Below are 19295 nucleotides of genomic sequence, written 5' to 3' on the forward strand. Positions count from 1 at the left end.
TTGAAATTAATTACATTTTCGTCCCTTTACTGCATCACCTTTTGTCCTCTCCTACCATTTCTTTTCCAATTCTCTCACTTCCTCTTACTCCATTATTGCTTTTTTTTCTTACTCCTGTGTTCATTCAGTATGTTTATCTACCCTGATGCAATTTGTATGGTACAATCTGCCTGTAAAGCATGCAAAACAACACTTTTCACTGTTTCTCGGTATATGTGACAATAATAAATCAAACTAAGTAAATCAAACTTCGTAATTGTTGACTGGATCCTTGTCTGTCAAATGGAGTTATGGAACATTATTAAGAGATGAAACTGGGACAATCTTCCCTCCAGTGTAGAAATAACCTGTTCTTAGTCTATAATCAGTAGCAGTTTATCCCGAAATGCACAGGAATTCTATTTGGGTTGAGAGCATCGGAATTAAGAGATTCAAATCATTCAATAAATCATTTAAAATAAATGCACAGACAATACACATATACTTGTATAGCTTTTGAAGTGATGATTTAAAACTTGAACAGGTGTTAAACTTGGCCACAATTCATGCTTTTTCCATGGATTAACTATAGCAACCTGACTAATCAGAAGAAAGAATCAAAGATTAGGAAATGAGTTTCATTAAGGTGGAGCTGAAACTACACCAGGCACCAGTGGATTAACAGGATAAACTTGATGTGCAATATTGTACCAGAAGAAAAAAGTACAAAAGGAAACCCACATTTCAAAAGAAGCTTTGTTGAATTAGAAAAGCAAGACAAATTAAATATTTGCTACAGTACAGAAAGCAAATTTGGAGAGGCCCAAGTAAACTTTGTTTTCTATTTAATACTGCATTCTCTACTCCTGTTTTTATGAATTAGCTGCAGAATGCCCTAAAGCATAAACTGACAGCATTCTGTGATCAAACTATTTTCATTTGTAAAAGACATGCCTATTTGAATCTTCCCTAGTGCTACATTGACTAACTCATTGAAAGCAACTGACATAAATCTCATTAGTTCCAATTAGAAATCTGCTATCATTAGTTACTTTCCATAATATTATTTGGTTTTAAAATTATTTCAAAATCTTTAGCTTCCACTACATGGCTTGCTTTAGAAACCAATGAGTGTGCACTTTGGCACGCTGTATTTTTTGAATGGGGAGTTGCTTTTGACTTTGTAATGTCACTCTGATGATGCCTTTGTATGTAAAGCCAGTGAAAATTAATCAATGTCATATCACTACAATGTAACCAATTATGTTCCATATTGTATTCCAACATGAGGTTGTACAAATATACAATAAAATGAAATATAATTAGGTAAAATAGATCATCGCCACATCACTTACACATAGCACTGTAACATAGCTCATGCTAAATACTTACTGAGGCAGCCCTTCGACAGTTAACATTGCGGTCAAACACAGCTGTTATTACCAAGGAACTGAAGAGGAGAAATTTTAAAAAAAATGGTGAATTAAACAATTCCTTTCCAAGATTTTTTAAAAATTTATTCCCTACAGTGTAGAAAAAAAGCTATTCAGCCCATCAAGTTCCACTAATCCTCTGAAGAGCATCCGCCCAGACCCCACCCACTAACCTGACCCCATGACTCTGCATTTACCATGGCTAATATACCCAGCCAGTACATTCCTAGACAAGCAGACAACTGGGCATGGCCAATCCACCTTACTTGTACATCTCTGGACCACAAGAGTAAATCAGAGCACCCGGTGGACACACGGGGAGAACATGCAAACTTCACACAGTCATCCAAGGACGGAATCGCATCTGGGTTCCTGGTGCTACATGGCAACAGTGCTAACCTTTGTCCCACCATGCCACCCCAGAAAGATGTTGTCCGTTTTTCACAGTTAAGCAACAATTATTTCCAGGATCCCTTCACACTTAGCTACAAGGTTCTGTTTCAAAAAGAAAAACAGTTTTCCTATCATTTTGTAACTTGATTCAAATACACATAAAGTGGTAAAGAGAAAAAATATATATAGATAATAACAGCATCTAATCAGAAGGATTTGTCATAACATTCACAGGATTCATAGAACAGTACAGCACAGTACAGGCCCTTCGGCCCACGATGTTGTGCCGAACTTTTACCTGAAACCTAAGGTCTATCCACCCTCCACTACTACCTTATACTATCATACATGTGTCTATCTAATAGCTGCTTAGATGCCCCTAATGAGGCCGACTCCACCACCCTCTCCGGCAATGCATTCCACGCCCCTACCACTCTCTGAGTAAAGAACCTACCTCTGACGTCTCTCCGATATCTACCTCCTTTCACTTTGAAACTATGTCCCCTCATAAAAGCTACCTCCACCCTAGGAAAAAGTCTCTTGTTGCTTACTCTATCTATACCTCTGATCATTTTGCACACCTCTGTCAAGTCACCTCTCATCCTTCGTCGTTCTAAAGAGAAAAGCCCTAGCTCTCTCAACCTTTCCTCGTAAGACCTTCCCGTCATTCCGGGCAACATCCTAGTAAATCTCCTCTGCACCTTTTCCAATGCTTCCACAGCTTTCCTGTAATGAGGCCGTAATACTCCAGACGTGGCCAAACCAGGCTTTTGTATAGCTGGAGCATAACTTCACGGCTCTTGAACTCAATCCCTCTATTAATGAAAGCTAACACACCATATGCCTTCTTAACAACTCTGTCCACCTGGGTGGCAGCTTTCAGAATAATGTGAACATGGACCTGAAGATCCCTCTGCTCCTCCACATTGCCAAGAATCTTTCTGTTAACTTCTGTACATGATCTATAAGAATGTTAACACACAGATCCTGACCTCAAAAGTGACTCACACCACTGATAAAAATTTCAAATTATCGTTCCAAAGTACACTAACTTCCAACTTGCAAAACAAAAGTTAAATGCTGTAAATCTGAAATAAAAAATGCTGGGAATATTCAGCTGTTACCAGCGCCTGTGAAGAAAGAGAATCAACTTTTCAGCTTGAAGAACCTTTCATCAAAACTGGAAAAGGCACATTTAAAACAGGTGCTATGCAAACAGAGACAGGGAACAGGGAATGGGCTTCAGTTAGGACAGAGCAAATAAAGTGGGTATGACTGGATGAAAATTAAAATTACAAAACAGAATTAATGGTGCTAGGCAGAAAGAAATGATAATGGGACAAATGGTGAAACAAAAAGCATCAGTTAGCTCAGCTAGCTAGATGCCTATGTAACCACTTGCCTCTCTTCAACACCATCCAGGGCAAAACGGCCTGCTTGATAGGCGACACATCAACAAACATTTAATCTCTCAATCATTGATGCTCAGTAGCAGCACTGCGTATCATCTAAAAGATGCACTGCAAAAATTCACCAAGGTTCCTTAGACAGCCCCTTGAAAACTCAACTATTGCTATCCAGAAGGACAAGGACAGCAGATACACAGAAACAAGACTACCCACAACTTCTCCTCCAAGCTACATATCATCCTGACTTTACAATGTATCACTGTTCTTTCAGCACCACTTGGTTAAAAATCCCAGAACTTCCTCCCAGTGCCATTGGGGGTCCACCTAGAGCAAATGGGCTGCAGCAGTTCAAGAAGGTATCTTCTCAAGCACAACTGGGACATGTAATAAATGCAGGCCCAGCCAGCAATATCCACATTCCATGCATGACTGTTCAACTCTCTGTAGTCGGAGATGTTCGTTGCCCTCCCCTTTGTGTGGCATGATTGTTATTTACCATTTATCAGACCCAGCTCAATATCTAGAAAACTAAGTCATTAGGTAGTATAGAACCTAAGAACCATTGTAAAAAAGACATTTTGTCACATCTTTCCATCTTGCACACATTTAGTGGACAATTTACAGGAACATCAATTCAAGTAGAAACCCTGTGATGCGAATGGGTTCCTATCTGAAGTCCATTTGTAAGTTGATCTGTAGGTAAGTCAGAACACAGTGCAGGACAATATAAAGGAGCTATTTATAAGTACAGGAAATGTTTCTACATTGAGATCTTTAAAACTACATTCTACTATGAGATTGCATTCATTCAGTATACACATTTCTAAGTTGGATGTTTGCAAATCAGGGATCCCCTATACTCTAAGACGTCACAGCATTCATCGTTTGGCAACTGGACTCGGACTGCAGCAATTTATTATGTTTGACAGTTAACTGACCGGTTTCATTTAAATTTTAAACCAAGCAGGTTGACACTGACTAGTCAGGAATTTGCCTTGACAAATGAACCAGCGTATGACTGTCACCTATTTGTCGACTTGAAGCAAGAGCAGCTTTTATTTTAAATCATTTTTGGGACATGGGATTTGCTAGCTGGGCCAACATTTACTGCCAATCGCAAATTGCTCTTGAGATGGCGGTGGTGAACTGCCTTCTCGAACCACCCAGTGCAAGTGCATGCCTTTTCTGTCTGCAAAGACCAGGGCCTGTATGTGAATAAAGTAGCTTCCAGTACATGCAAATTTTGTCCAGTTGCAGAATTACATCTGGTGTTAAACAGTCTGTTGAGTGCTTTGCACATGCAGGCTGACTATGTTCGGTCACTGATTTGCTTGTTGTGAACAAATAAAAGGATATACCGTTTGATGTGATCTGTTAGTCTTTGGAGCACCTGACTTACATACCTTGCTTTGCACTGGCCCTGAAATTCACATACCATCACATTACTCATTTGTGCGATACACTGAACATCTTGTTGTTTTGATGGGATTATCCCACTGGTGGCAAACATCACTCATACTGCAAATGCATATTAGCAGCATGAAGCAGTTAGCTCCATCTGTTGTTCAAACTTTGAAATAGGTCATCCACAGTGATTGGAGGTAGACTGGTCATGTTCTCAGACCAACAGTCACTAACCGTCTGTGGACTTGACATGAGTTTGCACAACATACAGTGAGAAATGCTCTGATTAGGTAACTACCATCTGCCAGGATGGCTTTGATGTGGCCGATTTCGTCAACAAGTTGGTAAACAAACAAATGGCTCAGGTTCTATTTACAAGGTTGGTGATCAGCCGACTTTATTCTGCATGGAACTGTAAGATTTCCAAGGTGTATACTGACCATAGAAAATAGGTTTGAATTAGACGGTATTGCAGGCCATTTGGCCAATTTAACAACTGGGACATTGAAAAAAGGGAGTTCATTTTACAGCTCCATCTCACTGTGAATTTGAGCACAGGATGGGTCCTGTTGAGATATGCAAGGAAGTTCCTTTAAGCAGCAGCAGATTTAAATATAGCAAACATTCCATCTACATATCAGAAATATACAAGGTGCAGGTGGTTTGCTGTCATTCCATCAAAGACACATTTGTCTTACAATCCAGTAAAGATGCTGAGAGCACATAGCCTAGCAAGGAACTCATGTAGCACCATCTACTTGGGCATATGTGATATTAAAACCGAACTCAACAGCAGGAGTTGCTAAGCTCATAAGTTTAATAAATACTGATTCTCACAACGGTGTCCAGTCTCAATCATCGTAACATGTGCTGCTTTTGAGTGCAGTTTTGACAAAAAGGACACCGTCAGGACTGGGAAACTGTGCAGAAGTAGGCAGATAAAGATGAACAGGGGGGCAAAAATAAAACTGAATTAAGAAGAGATCAGTTCTTTCTGTATTAGCAAGTCGAAACGATGGATTTACCAGGGCATCCTAGAAGAGGATTTTGGAAGTACGTAGAAATAGACCGTGTGGGTTAGAGGACTATGCTTTTGAAGATACAGCCTTCTCTCTTTCCTTACTCAAATGAAGTTTTTCCCTTGGAATCCCTAGTGTGGAAACAGGCCCTTTGGCCTAACATGTCCACACCAACCCTCCTAACAGCATCCCACCCAGACTCATTCCCCCTATAACCAACCTAATCTAAACATCCCAAAATACAATGGGCAATTTAGCATGGCCAATCCACCTAGCCTGCATATCTTTGAACTGTGGGAGGAAACTGGAGCACCTGGAGGAAACCGACGCAAACACGGAAAGAATATGCAAATTCCACACTGGTGGTCAACCGTGGGTGGAATCAAACCCGGGTCCCTGGCACTGTGAGGCAGCTGTGCCAACCACTGAGCCACCGTGCCGCCCTTCTCACTGTTCAAGGCCCCAAACATGCCCCCCTAGGTAAAACATTAACTTACTAAACTGACAGAGATACAAATATAGCAAGGTTACAGAATACAGCAATCACATTTCCACTGGAGAGACAAAAGGCAGATTAGGTGATCACTTGGTGGAACATTTCAGTTCAGTTCATAACCACAGCCCCAAGCTTCTCATCACTTAACATGTGAATTTGCCAATTCACTCCTTAGGACCTCCTAACATGATATATTTATTGTTTCCAATAAAAGCAAAATACTGCAGATACTGGAAATCTGAAACAAACACAGAATGTCAGAGAAATGCAGAAGCTCTGGTAGTATCTGTCAAGGGAGAAACAGAGGTCCAAGGAAGCTTCATGGCGGAATTGAAATGTTAACTCTGTTTCTCTTTCCAAGGAAGCTGCCAGACCTGCTGAGATTGGCCAGCATTTTGTTTGCTTTCTTTATTGTTAATGCCACTGCTAGAGGGTGTGGCATTTGCACATGTGCAGAAACAGCTGCTCTACAATGAGATGGGACAGCAGAGGCCTGGAACAAAGATGGCACTGTCAAAGTAATCATACTGCTTGGTGGAATCAAACTGCTCAGTGTCTGCTCAATTAAATCAACAAACATTCCATTTCCTGCGGCAATGTCCATTAAAACGTCTCAATACAAGGTCAAACATCAAAAAATACTGTTGTTGTACTTTGAATAATATCAGAAAATCTTTAACATCCTAAGGCTGAAAAGACAACAAATGTGAAATGTCACTGTTATCACTGGGCAGTTTGAGGGGAGCAATGATGCTCCATAGAAAGGTGTGGTTCAAAATCTGAACGAGCACTTAAAATGCCAGGGCATAGTGGGCTATGGACCAAGTACCAGTAAATGGGACTAACATAGTTTGGTGTTTGTCGGCACAGACATGGTTGGCCAAAACGTCCCATTTCTTTGCTGTATGACTTTATGACTATAACTGTAAATGGACCAAATTCACTTGAGGTCCAGCACTTCATACAACTGCCGCAGATACCAATACCATTTAAATGTAAATGCATGCAGAGCTGCTGCCTACCGAAGTGTCAAAACACTTTCGATGAGATCAGTTTTGCTCAGCAGCAGTGTGCAAAAGCAGCAGTCTTTCCGATTTTGGTCCTATACACTCCTGCCACAGCCCTATCTTTTTCCAGTTCTCATGGAACGTCAAGCAACTGAAACAACAACTATTTCTCTCTCCACAGAAGCTGCTACAGCAATGGTTCTTTCAAACATTATCTGGTTTTATTATTAATATTTACATCACAAAACATTTTTGCATTGCAGAGTACAACATACGTATGATTGTGACAAATGCTACTTCTGTGGAAAATATCCCATGTAATTAACTAATATGACAATTGTCTGGCAGCCTCTTTGTTTCCCATCACGTCACCGAACGGAGATACTACTTCCTGGCCTCTCTCACTTGCAAACTGACAATCTGCTGGACAATTGCACCCTCCGGTATTTTGTTCTGCTTTCAGCTTTCTCATGCACAGCTTCACTTGTCAGCCTCAACATTTCATACATCAGACTTAGCCTTCTGCTCAGCACCTCTGTATTTAAAGCCCAGAGTACTAACCATTACTGCATAACAAAAATGGAACGAAACATGATGCATCTGAAGTATAGGACCAGTACACATCACGCCTGAAGTATTGAGTCCAGAATGGAGGTTAGAAAACTGTTACAGAGTTAAGGATGACTGAGAGTACTCTACATGTTACCAAGATTGACAAGAGCTTGCTTATTCTTTGAATTATCTGCACAAACTGCTACAGAATCACACTGGCTCGGCAATTTACTATGTGATTTTTGATGTTTCCATCAAAACAGAATTTACCAAGATAATTCGAGACCCAAGGCTTTATGGATGAATCCTGTAATAACAGTTTAATTTTAAAGAACCTTTCTGGCATCAGGAACAGAAAGTTGGTTAATAATTCTAAAACCCTATCATCAGCTTGGTTGCCAAACTGGTTAGAAAATCATGAACTCAGCAGTAGGTTAGTTGGTTGGTTTAAAGGCAGTCTACAGAATTTATCCACCCTAAATGACATTATTAACTACTGAGGAGTCTTGAGCTGCTGTCAGTTTTCCTACATGCTCAACATTTTCAGTCCAAACCCAAATAAAAAAAATTTACAGTCTCTTGCACCATCACATACGAACAACAACAACTGGGGTGTTCTCAGCCGGAATTGTGGAAGATGCTCTTCTCAGTATTTTAAGCAAACCTTTTAAAAGTAAAAGAAATAGCCTCAACTGCTGGACTACAAGATGGAGGGGAAATCCATCCAGAAGCCTTTGGCCACTGCAAACATGAAGGCATTCTGAATGTAGTGCTCAATTTGGTCCTGAAATGCTGATTCCCCAAGCTGCTGGCAAGAATTCCAGCCTCTGATCATTACCCTCAATATAACAAGTTGTACATTATTTGCATGCAAGTAGCCAAAAGCCTTGATTAGCATCTCCTCAAAAGTGACCCAGAAGTGGAACGTACTACCACAATGGCAAAATACTGAGGTAAGAAAATTCCATGATGGTGTTTTCACATTCAGCAGGATTCTAAAATTTGGATTGTTAATTCATATTGTCTCCAAAAACGCAACCTGTCCTGCTGAGAATTTAATACATTGTTTTTATTTCAAATTTGCAGCATCTGCAATATTTCAATTTTATAAAAATGCAAGTTGTTTTACTTTACTTTCTTTCAACTTCTGATAGTCTAGTTTACTTTTCTAACTAGTTGGAACTATAAATGGCTCTGCTCAAGAAATGTGCCACTGCTTTGCAGAGCCACTATCAAGCGAACACATCATAACTTACACTTTCCAGCCTGCTGATGCTTAATATTTGAAGAAATGTATCTATAAAAAAAGCATTTCTTCTGTGCCCCAGGTGGATTCTCAACATTGCACCCAAAGATTGCCTCAATGCTACATTACAAAATCAAACTTGGTTTCAATTGAAACTTGCTGTTTTAAGAATTAGCTCTCCTTTGGTGATGCTGCAACATGCTTCAACTTGTCATTAGGGCTGCAGTACTTGTTCATCAACAGGTACAATAGGTATTTACCTTCTATATTTCTGAAACACTTTATGTAGCTTTCCATTGCACCACTAATTCTCTTCAACTCTCTGGAAAGCCTATCAGTTACCATTAAGCAATATGAAATATCAGGTTATTTTTCTGGGTGTAAAGCCAAAAAGAAATATTTGGGTATGGCCCATAGGTATAGAATGTTGAATTTTCAACAAGAGAATGTCAAAAGTTCAACTTACAAGGAAACACCCATTTCTAAACAACTGGTTTTCAGAGTTCCTGCCTAGGTAACTAAGACGACAACTGTAATGCAGGTGCGCATAAAATGGCCCAGGTTTGCTGCAGCAGGTCATTTATTTTGACATCCATTGCATATCTGGTTATTATATTTTTCAGTGGCAAGGTGCCAAATTTGTAAGGCAGTAAAGCTACAACGAGCATAAGAGGCAATCCATGATGATGCCAGACCTGTTGAGCTTTTCCAGCAATTTCTGTTGAATGGAGATTTATTGCTTTCTAGACATCCAAATTAACATTCATGTATACAGCTTTGGTGTATGTCACTTACAGTACTTTTGCAACTTGGAGCAAAAAAATAGAGTAGAGTTAATATTAGAGAAGCATTTATTCTTGTTCCCAACTGTCCTTGAGAAAATGTGTACGCCAACTTGGAAATAATCTAGCTTGAACACTAAAAATCAACTAGTCATATCTAAATTGTCAATTAGAACCCTCATTATATGCCCAAAAAGGATTTTGCAAAATGGCAACTGTAAAATCTTCCAAGGAAGTAGATCTTAGTATTCTAAATATTGAAAGATACATAGCTCAAAGCAACATAGTGAATTTCCTTATTCTGCACATACAATTTTGCCTTCTAGCCAGTTATCTCTGTTCTAGTCTTAATTCTTAGTTCAACACACACCCAGTTTTCTTCTAACCACAAATAACCTGAGGGATGATGAAACTGCTTCAATCTGCACGCACAATGTACTTTGTGTCATTATGCAAATCCAGTATTCATACTGAAGTGACAAAATGAAATGCCCTACCCAGTAGATGACTGGCCCACTGGCTTTATATTTCTCATTCGACGCTGTCTAAAAAGTGAATGAAACGTGCCACCAGGTGTGCTTCATGAAATCTGGAAGGCATTGGACATAAAACTGCAGGCCATTGGGTCAATGCCCTTGTGTACTCATTTGGTTCACCCAACCAGAGAGAAACCAAGATTTAAAATTGTGTCATTTCTAGATTCCAATTGTACATACTTGAACCAAGGGGTAAAAGCAATTCAAGCTAGACAGAGCTATGGAACAACCTATTCTTCCCAACCCCTGCCTGATGAGGCTGATCCACCAGTCTCACCCCAACCGTGCCACCTGATAGGAGATAATCCATAACATGACAGGCATCCATGCTACAAGGTCAACTGCACCCAGCGCTGCTGAAGCCAATCTGGATTATGATAATATGCTGCTGTAGATCTTCTCTATTCACCTCGTATACAATAGAATGATTATGATAGGAGGAGATTATTTGGCCTGTCAGTACCATCATTTCACCTAAAACTCTCAGCAATAATTCATATACTGCTGCAATGGGAACATCTAAAGCTAGACTTACATCAGGATTTAGACGCAGCCAGGCACTAATGGGTTACACACAAGACAGGGACGTGGATCTGTTCGTGAGACAGCTCCCCAGACAGTAACCTCACTTACGAGTTCTACTGCAGGAGACTCAGAAGAGGACCTTTCCGGATCACACTATAAGAAAACAATGCTGCTGTTGCACATCAAGATGCTTAGTGCATTGGCAGGCCTTCTACACAGCCTGCAAACACTGGATAGGGTCATTCAGTAATCTGGCTCAAGTGCTGGCAGAGAAAACCTTGCACAGTTTGGAGGTAAGATAGTCAAAATTGCAGACGTTAGAGTCAGAGTTAACACAGTGTGGAGCTGGAGGACCACAGCGGGCCAGGCAGGATCAGAGGAGCAGGAAAGTTGATGTTTCAGGTCGAGACCTTCTTCAGAAAGGCATCCTCTCCACTGTGTAAACAGTGCACACTTCCGTATTGGCATTACCAGAATGACAGCATTCACACATGAACACTACCACTCTATAAGTTCCCTTGCTACAGCCTCTCTCCCAGACAGCCAGCCCACAATGCAGCTACCCACACTGAGGTACTACCAAGTGGTGCTAGTTAAGGGGATGTTCTCACAAGAAGTCTGAAATGAATATGTTCTGTTTTGGTGGTATTTCTAGTAAAAGAAGCAAAACCTTACAATTTGATTCTACCTACTCCTTCCAGTTCCATGAGATTCTTGTGGTCTTCTTCTGTTTCTCCTCCTCCTGTGGTTGGTCACCAATTTTACTTCAATAGCAAGGTAGCTCCTGTGGTTGTGATATCACTCCCTATTGACACAGAAGGTTTTCTACCTGTATTTGATGGTGAAGGGATCATATCGCCTTTGCAAACACTGGTCTTCTCTTCTCAGGGAGATGACAATAAAGTTCCCTTTGTCACCCCTAATTTCGCGTACTGAAAATGTGGCACGTTGAGGTCAGAATGAGTTTCACATCACTGAGGGGCTATCCTCATCCTAGTTTGAGGCAACAGGTTATCAACGAGGAGTTGGAACAACTCTGTAACTCCCTCTTTTATGAACCAAAGTTTCCTGAGAGCTGGCTCTGGTTCTTTCAAGTATTTGAATGGTACTTCTAGAAGACCTGCAGGGTACAGCCTTCTAAGGACAGCCTCCTTTCCCTCCTTCCTTACAAAGAATTTGCTGTCTACCTCCTCCTCTACACATCATGCTGTAGAGCAGGCATCACTATAACTATTGGCTTCACACCCACGTAAGGCTATGTAATTTTCTTTCTTTCTGCAGCATAAACCTCCACATTTCATCAGCAACTCACCACAGTTCTTTTAAACGTTGCATGAGCACAATTAAGTCAAAAGCATCTCAGCTGCAACTAGCATAGTAGCCATTAATATAAACCTGCAACAGGCCTCATCTTGTCTTATTTGTACTTTGTTTCAGGTATCACAATTGCCAGGTGATTGAGAACTTTACAACAGAGAAATAAATTTTGCTTTTACTGTGACAAACAAAAACTAACACATGCTCAAAGTTATGATCAGAGATAATGGGAACTGCAGATGCTGGAGAATCTGAAATAACAAAGTGTGGAGCTGGATGAACACAGCAGGCCAGGCAGCATCTTAGGAGCTCAAAAGCTGACATTTCGGGCCTTGATCCTTCATCAGAAAAGGAATACTCAAAGTTACTTAGGCAATTATTAGACTAAACTACAGAAAACATAATTCCTACTAACTAAACACAACTGCAAATCCAAAGTCATACTTAAATATTACATGATACTCTCAACAGAAATGTAGACATGTGTACAAAGTTCCTACACCTACTTCCTGTTATAGCTTAACTTTGCTCCACCAAAGTGAATCTTTCATCATTTTAAACAAAGTCAATTCATTCAATTTTCTGAACGTAATCCAAGTGGATTCACTGTAGTAAAGTATCATCTCACAATAAAAGCAAAATATTGAGGATGGAATCTGAAACGAACATTGAACATGTTGGAGAAACTCACAAAGTTGGCAGCATCTCTGGAGAGAGAAACAGTTGCCGCCAGATCTGCTGAGTTTCACCATAATTTTCTGTGATCCTCTAGCAACCCCTTGGTCCTGAACTCTCCACAAGCTTTTTTTCTTCGAATTGAGAATCCATGTTCACCAGCACTCTGTTTGTTGAATCCAAAAATAGTGCTTTTCTTCAGCAAGACACCTATGGTGGATCTTCTCCAAATCTGTTGGACTCAAAGTCTGACAGTGTGTACACAGTTTCTTCCTCCCTCATATCCACATGTTTAAACTTGCTTGTTACTCTCACTAAGTTTTGACTAGGGCTGCTGTCCCCATAGCACTCGGCACTAAGGTTTATCTAAAGGCAGATTTTGACAGAGGTCTTATCCCTTTCCATAAATGTCTCCATCTTACTTTGAATTAAAGGTGATAGTTTAAATTATAGTCCCATAAACTCCAGCGTTTGGAACACAGGAGTGAATTAACTCGTTGCAGCACATCCATGGACAAGTTTTGGTATCCCGCAAACACAGGATGTTAATATCATTGTCATCATAAACATACATAATAAAATGTGAGGCTGGATGAACACAGCAGGCCAAGCAGCATCTCAGGAGCACAAAAGCTGACGTTTCGGGCCTAGACCCTTCATCAGAGAGCTCTCTGATGAAGGGTCTAGGCCCGAAACGTCAGCTTTTGTGCTCCTGAGATGCTGCTTGGCCTGCTGTGTTCATCCAGCCTCACATTTTATTATCTTGGAATTCTCCAGCATCTGCAGTTCCCATTATCTCTATCATAACCATACATGTTTGTCAACTTTAGTGCCATACAGGCGAGAGGCCTCCGGTTGAGTTACATCATGTGGACTACAGCCAGTCAAGCCCGACACACTACAGATCTTCAGTTTAGTCAATGTAGTGCCTCTAGAAATTAATTTGGTTCAACTTGTTTAATATTTAACTGGGCATTCATGATCATGCAATATGAAAACTAAACAGAAAAATACATGCAACAGGAAATTCATAACTTCACTGTAAAGCTACTTCGAACATGGTCCTATGTGGATGTGATCTTACAGTTTGGATAACAGCCATGATTCTAACCTAAAATGATACATCTTTGACTTTAGTGTCAACTCTGTCTCCCTGTTTTTCTTGCCATGCAATACATGCAGACTGAATTCCAGGCCTCCACCCATGTTGTGAGGGAATCATGCAACTTTAGTCTGAGTTTAACTGACCTCAATATTTTTCCCCCCTTCAGACCATAGGCTATTACTTCCTCTGTAATTAGAAATTCCCTGCCTCCTCACAACCAAAGATAAGATCAGCAAATCAACTGCATAAAAAGTCAAACCACTTGCTAGAATCACACCACAGTTGCCTCAAATAGCTTTGTGTTGGCATATTGTCAAATCAAAACAGCATCATCAAAATCACAATTTAAGTGTACAATAAAATCCTTAAGTAATGAACTGTCAGCAAATAAACAGTAAATCCAGCTACTAATATATTTTGCACAGTCTTTGAAACTGGTCCCTGCATTACACTTGCCTAATCGTGGTATCAAAAATGGCAGCATAGAAGTCAAACCTAGATCATTTGGAATAGTTGAACTTTGTATTTTTGTTAAACTACTATTTGCACTACAGACATTTTAAAACTGATTTTTCATGTCAATAATATGACAATAATCTAAAATATTCCCATTCTGTTGTTAACCCATTTCAGCAGAATTTGCTGCTTAGTGTTTACATTGTTTCTTTGCGAGGCTGTGTTAAGGCATTGTTCAGCAATGTACTTAACTACCTTCTAATAATGCACACCCAAAGTAGGCTGTCAAACATGTTCAGTTTGACAATGAAGCCAAAGTTGCTCAGCAGGCAATGAAGTTTCATCCTTTTTAAAACAGCCCGAGGCAACAACAATCAGCATATCAAAAGAAAAATCCAGCAGGCAGATTTAACACTGAGGCCAACTTCAATAATTACACCCAATAGTCACTTAACAATTCTATAAATTCAAGGTCAATTTCAGCCACACATCAGCAACTAAAAAGCCATATCCCTATTACGACTGTCAAAGATCACAACTTGAAATGAAACATAGCTCTCTCTTGATCCCTGTGGATTACAACTGTTTCCAAGTGCCCATACAGGTCGCTGTCAAGACAAGTGACAACAGTCAGTTCAAATTTTCAATTTACACAACACGCTTAGGAAGCGCCATCAGTGCATGTCAAAAGCCTGAAGGTATGTCTTATGTAAGTATGTCACTTACATGCAAACAGGGGAACAAATGAATCAGCGCATAAGCTAAGAAAATTAGACAGGTTTTGCTTACAAAAGCACCTTTTCTACTTTGTCCTTCTGTTCTCACTGCTTCCCCACCCTCCCGGAAACACAGTAGAGTTTTGCATTTTCACTTTCCACCTCAGTAGTCTCTAAATGCAAAGGACAACTAACCAGCATTTTCAGCACAATGTCACCAACAAAGATGTCAGCTTCTCCTCTCTCCTTTCAGAATTCTGACTTGTCTATTCCCTCCAGGACACAATCATGTACACTTCTGATCACCACCCAACATGCACTATCCTTCACACAGTAACTTCCCATACATGTGCTGAAACGTGTTCCCTTGTCTCCCTCCAGGATCTCAGACATTCTCTCCAAGTCAAACAACAAATTAATTGTATATTATTATATTTAGTTTCATGAATTAATTGGTCATAAAGCATTCTCCTGTACATTCAGCCCAAACATAAATTTGGTCATCACTGTGCCGAACACCTATGTTCAACCCGAAAACTAGATGCTGATGTTCCAGTTCCTTCCATTGGCTTAAATTAGATGTACAGCACCAAAGCAAGCTATTCAGTTCAGCAGTCCATATTTGTGTTTACGGCCCACTTCTGTCCTATCCCTTTCATTCTCATCTAAATCAAACAGCAGGAACCCTCTACCTTCACCTGTCATATCTTTATCCGATTTCCTCTCCAATGCACATACACCATTCGTTTCCACTACTCTCAGTAGTCAGTCCCACATTCTTAATACCTGAGCATTGCTGATAAAATAGACATAGACTGGAAAAGCTTTACATCCTTTTCTCATTAGAACAGATGCAAGAATGCCAAATTTCTAAGGGAACAACATGTTCGTGCTCCTGGCCTTCAAGACAAAATGTTTCAACGGTATGTTGGCTTTTCAGCAAAAGTTGCATACGACAATCAACTTACCATATGAAAATATCAACACAAATTAACAATTTGGTCCTTCAAGCCTCCTCTGCCATTCAATAAGATCATGGATGATCTATTTTAACCTCAACACTACATTCCTGCATCTCCCCAATAAGATTTCATCCAATAGAACAGTAATTTATTGTCACTTGTACTTTTACAAAAAAAAGTGAACTGTTTAACTCACCATACACGGTACTTTTATTAATAGCAGAAATCATATATAAAAAATTTAAAATTATGAAAAAGTCAATCTTTGAGGAAAAGACAGGACCCACATTCTCCACCGCTGCAGAAAGCCAACAATAAAAAGCATCACACCAACCTCATCGTCAACGCTACTGCCATTGGAATCCCAGGACGGACTCATTATACCACCAAAGATGTGGAAGCACACCACCACTTTGTTGGACCCACCAGGATGTGGCCACAATGGCAACAAGGAACAGAACACACCGGCTTCACCACTGCAGCATCCTACATTGGTAATCAAGAATCTATCTGCACCTCTTTTAAAAATATTTAAAGATTCTGCATCTACTGCCTTTCGAGGAAGGGAATTCCAAAGATACTCAACTCTCAAAAGAAAAACAGGTCTCCTCATGCCTGTTTTAAATAGGTGCCCTGTTAATTTTAAACTATGACCCATAGTTCTAGATTCTCCCAGAATCATCTATCCAGTCAAGCCCCCTCAGAATCTGAAATGATTCAATTCAGTCATCACTGATTACAGAAGATACAGGCCCAGCCTGTCCAGCCTTTCCTCAAAACATGTAAACTCCATACAGACAGTCACCCAAGGCTGGAATCGAACCCAGGTCCCTGGTGCTGTGAGGCAGCAGTGCTAACCAGTGAGCCACCTTTGGCCCCTACAAGAGAAAATATTGCCTCTGTATCCATGCAATCAATACTTTTCGTAGTTTTAAAGACTGCTGATAGATCTCTATTAGCCTTTTCTCAAGAGTAAAAACAGTTAAGCCTGTCAATTCTTCCCAGATGTGTACCCTTGCAATTCTGCTATTATTCTTTTAAATCTTCTTTTTTCCTTCTTCAGTGTCTCTATTCACTTTGCATAATGTGTCAACCGTAATCGCACGGAATACATATAGGTGTCTAACCAACGTTCAATAAAGATTTGGTGTCATGATCCCAGCCAGTTGCACTATTGGAAGTCAGATCCCAGATCTAAACCAGGGTTAAGAGATCATCTTTTGTTTTATTTTGGTTTTAACAAAGTGGTCTGTCACTGAAGAATAAGCAATACTGCAGATTTTGCTTTTAATAAAACAAAAGTTTATTAACAAAAGAAATAAACAAAAAAAAACAAAATAAATTGTCACTTTCAATACAAATTCAGAAATTCTTAAATACATGGTGAAAAGTGCAATTCCATTAATCCCAAAATATTCACTTCTTGTATCACACACAAAACATACCTCTGGTATGGCACCCAAAGATACCAGTCATACAGTACTCACATCCGAGTCCCTGTCTCTCACACCTCACCGACTTAAGTCACTTACAACAACTGGAACAGCAGACAGTTTCTTCCTGGAGCTCCTCATACACTTGAACCTAAATGTACTGAAGTAGCCATTTGAGGGCTTTACTCAAACACTTCTGGTCTGGAACTATCAGCAATTCTTTACTCTAAGATAATCAAGTTTTACTCTCGCCTTTTCTGCTCAGTAGCACTAATTAATCCATCCATCTTCATCCAAAGAATTCACAGCGCCACTCAAAATCCAGAGTGAAACTAAGCGAGAACCTTCTCTCTAAGCAACTGGTTCTCTACTTTAAACTTATTAAACCTCTCCAGACCTTCTAAACTGGAGAAAATGAAAACAGAAATTGCTAGACAAATTCATCAAAAGGTCAGCGTTCTGAAGAAGAGTCTCTGGACACAAAACATAAACTCTGCCTGCTTTCCACAGATGCTGCCAGACCTGCTGAGTTTATCCAGCAATTTCTATTTTAGTTTCTGATTTCTAGTATCAGTAGATCTTTGGGTGTTACTATGTTTAACTTCTAAACTGAAGCTTGTTTATCTTGTTCAGTTGTTCAATCTTACACAATACTGATAAATTCAAATTCGAAAGCTAGGACCCAAACTGTTTTAAAACAAATCACCATGGTCACAGAAATACTGATTAATTATTACCCTCAGACATATAGAGGAAAAAAAACAAGTCTTTGAGGTTATTGACTTGCTTGCCAAGCTGGCTTTTTTTTGTTCAGACGTTTCTTTACCATGCTAGGTGATATCATCAGTGGAGCCGCCATTGAGGCAATGTTATTTTACTCTGCTTGGAATTTATACTGTCCGGTCTGTTATGGTGAGTGCTGTCATTTCTGATTTTGATCTATATGGGTTTGTATATTGGGTCCAATTCTATATTACTGTTGATTGCATTATGGGTAGAGAATAATGCTGCCATGAATTCCCGAGCGTGTCTATGTTTGGTTTGGGCTGCTATGGTTACTTTGTCCTAGTTAAATTGACAGCCTTCATTGTGTGAATGTACTGCTATTAAGGACAGTTTGTTGTGCCATTTTGCTACTAGCAGATGCCCCACGTATACTGATGCTAGTTTCTTTTCTATCTGTCCGATGTAATATAACGATGAAACATCTGAACAAAAACAAGCCAGCTCGGCGAGCAAGTCAACAACTTCATCCACAATCCAAGCTAGAGATCTTTGCCAAAACATTAAAAATCAAGTCTTCCACTAATGCAGAATCTTAAAAACTCAAACTTACAACAATTGATATTAAAAATATATGCAAATCAGTTCATATCACATTTGGATAACTCCCCTATTTTTCAATGATAGCCTTCCAGAGAGAATGCATGGAGTTATGGCCTTATCAATCTGGCACACCTTTTAGTGATGATTGTATTGTGCATGATTCCGTTCTTCCTCTACCACACCTAGACTTGTACCTTACGAGCAATAAGTGACCGTCATATTCCTCTTACTAAAATGTACAACCTCATTAATCTGTATTGAACATCACTTGCTAATATTTTGCCCGTTCTTCAATTTTTTAAGCTGTTAATTTGCTGTCGTTTGCTTCAGTCTCGACAATACCCCTCCAACTTACCAGTTAAAAGAAACATTGGTGTCATCCACCAACTCAGAAGTTGTGTCTTAGTCTCAACCTCTGAACTACTAACATAAATTGTGAACAGCAGTAGTACAGCACTAATCCTCGGAGAACTTCACTTACAACTTCTATTGTTGAGTAACTAGTCCTTGCTCCCTTCCTGTCT

The 19295-nt window shown here is 39.8% G+C and overlaps 1 protein-coding gene across 1 annotated transcript in view; it reads right to left on the reverse strand.

Annotated features, from left to right (window-relative positions):
- tbcd (tubulin folding cofactor D) overlaps positions 1 to 16391 on the reverse strand; it is a 125040-nt gene extending 108649 nt beyond the window's left edge. Inside the window, exons 1-3 of the mRNA XM_059653557.1 lie at positions 16347 to 16391; positions 15124 to 15149; positions 1372 to 1429 (exon numbers count right to left, since the gene is read on the reverse strand). Coding sequence (XP_059509540.1) covers positions 1372 to 1429; positions 15124 to 15149; positions 16347 to 16391 — 129 coding nt within the window. The remainder of the gene's footprint in view (positions 1 to 1371; positions 1430 to 15123; positions 15150 to 16346) is intronic.
- Positions 16392 to 19295: the final 2904 nt, after the last annotated feature.

This window comes from Stegostoma tigrinum, chromosome 22 (genome assembly GCF_030684315.1).
Source record: "Stegostoma tigrinum isolate sSteTig4 chromosome 22, sSteTig4.hap1, whole genome shotgun sequence".
Taxonomy (NCBI): Eukaryota; Metazoa; Chordata; class Chondrichthyes; order Orectolobiformes; family Stegostomatidae; genus Stegostoma; species Stegostoma tigrinum.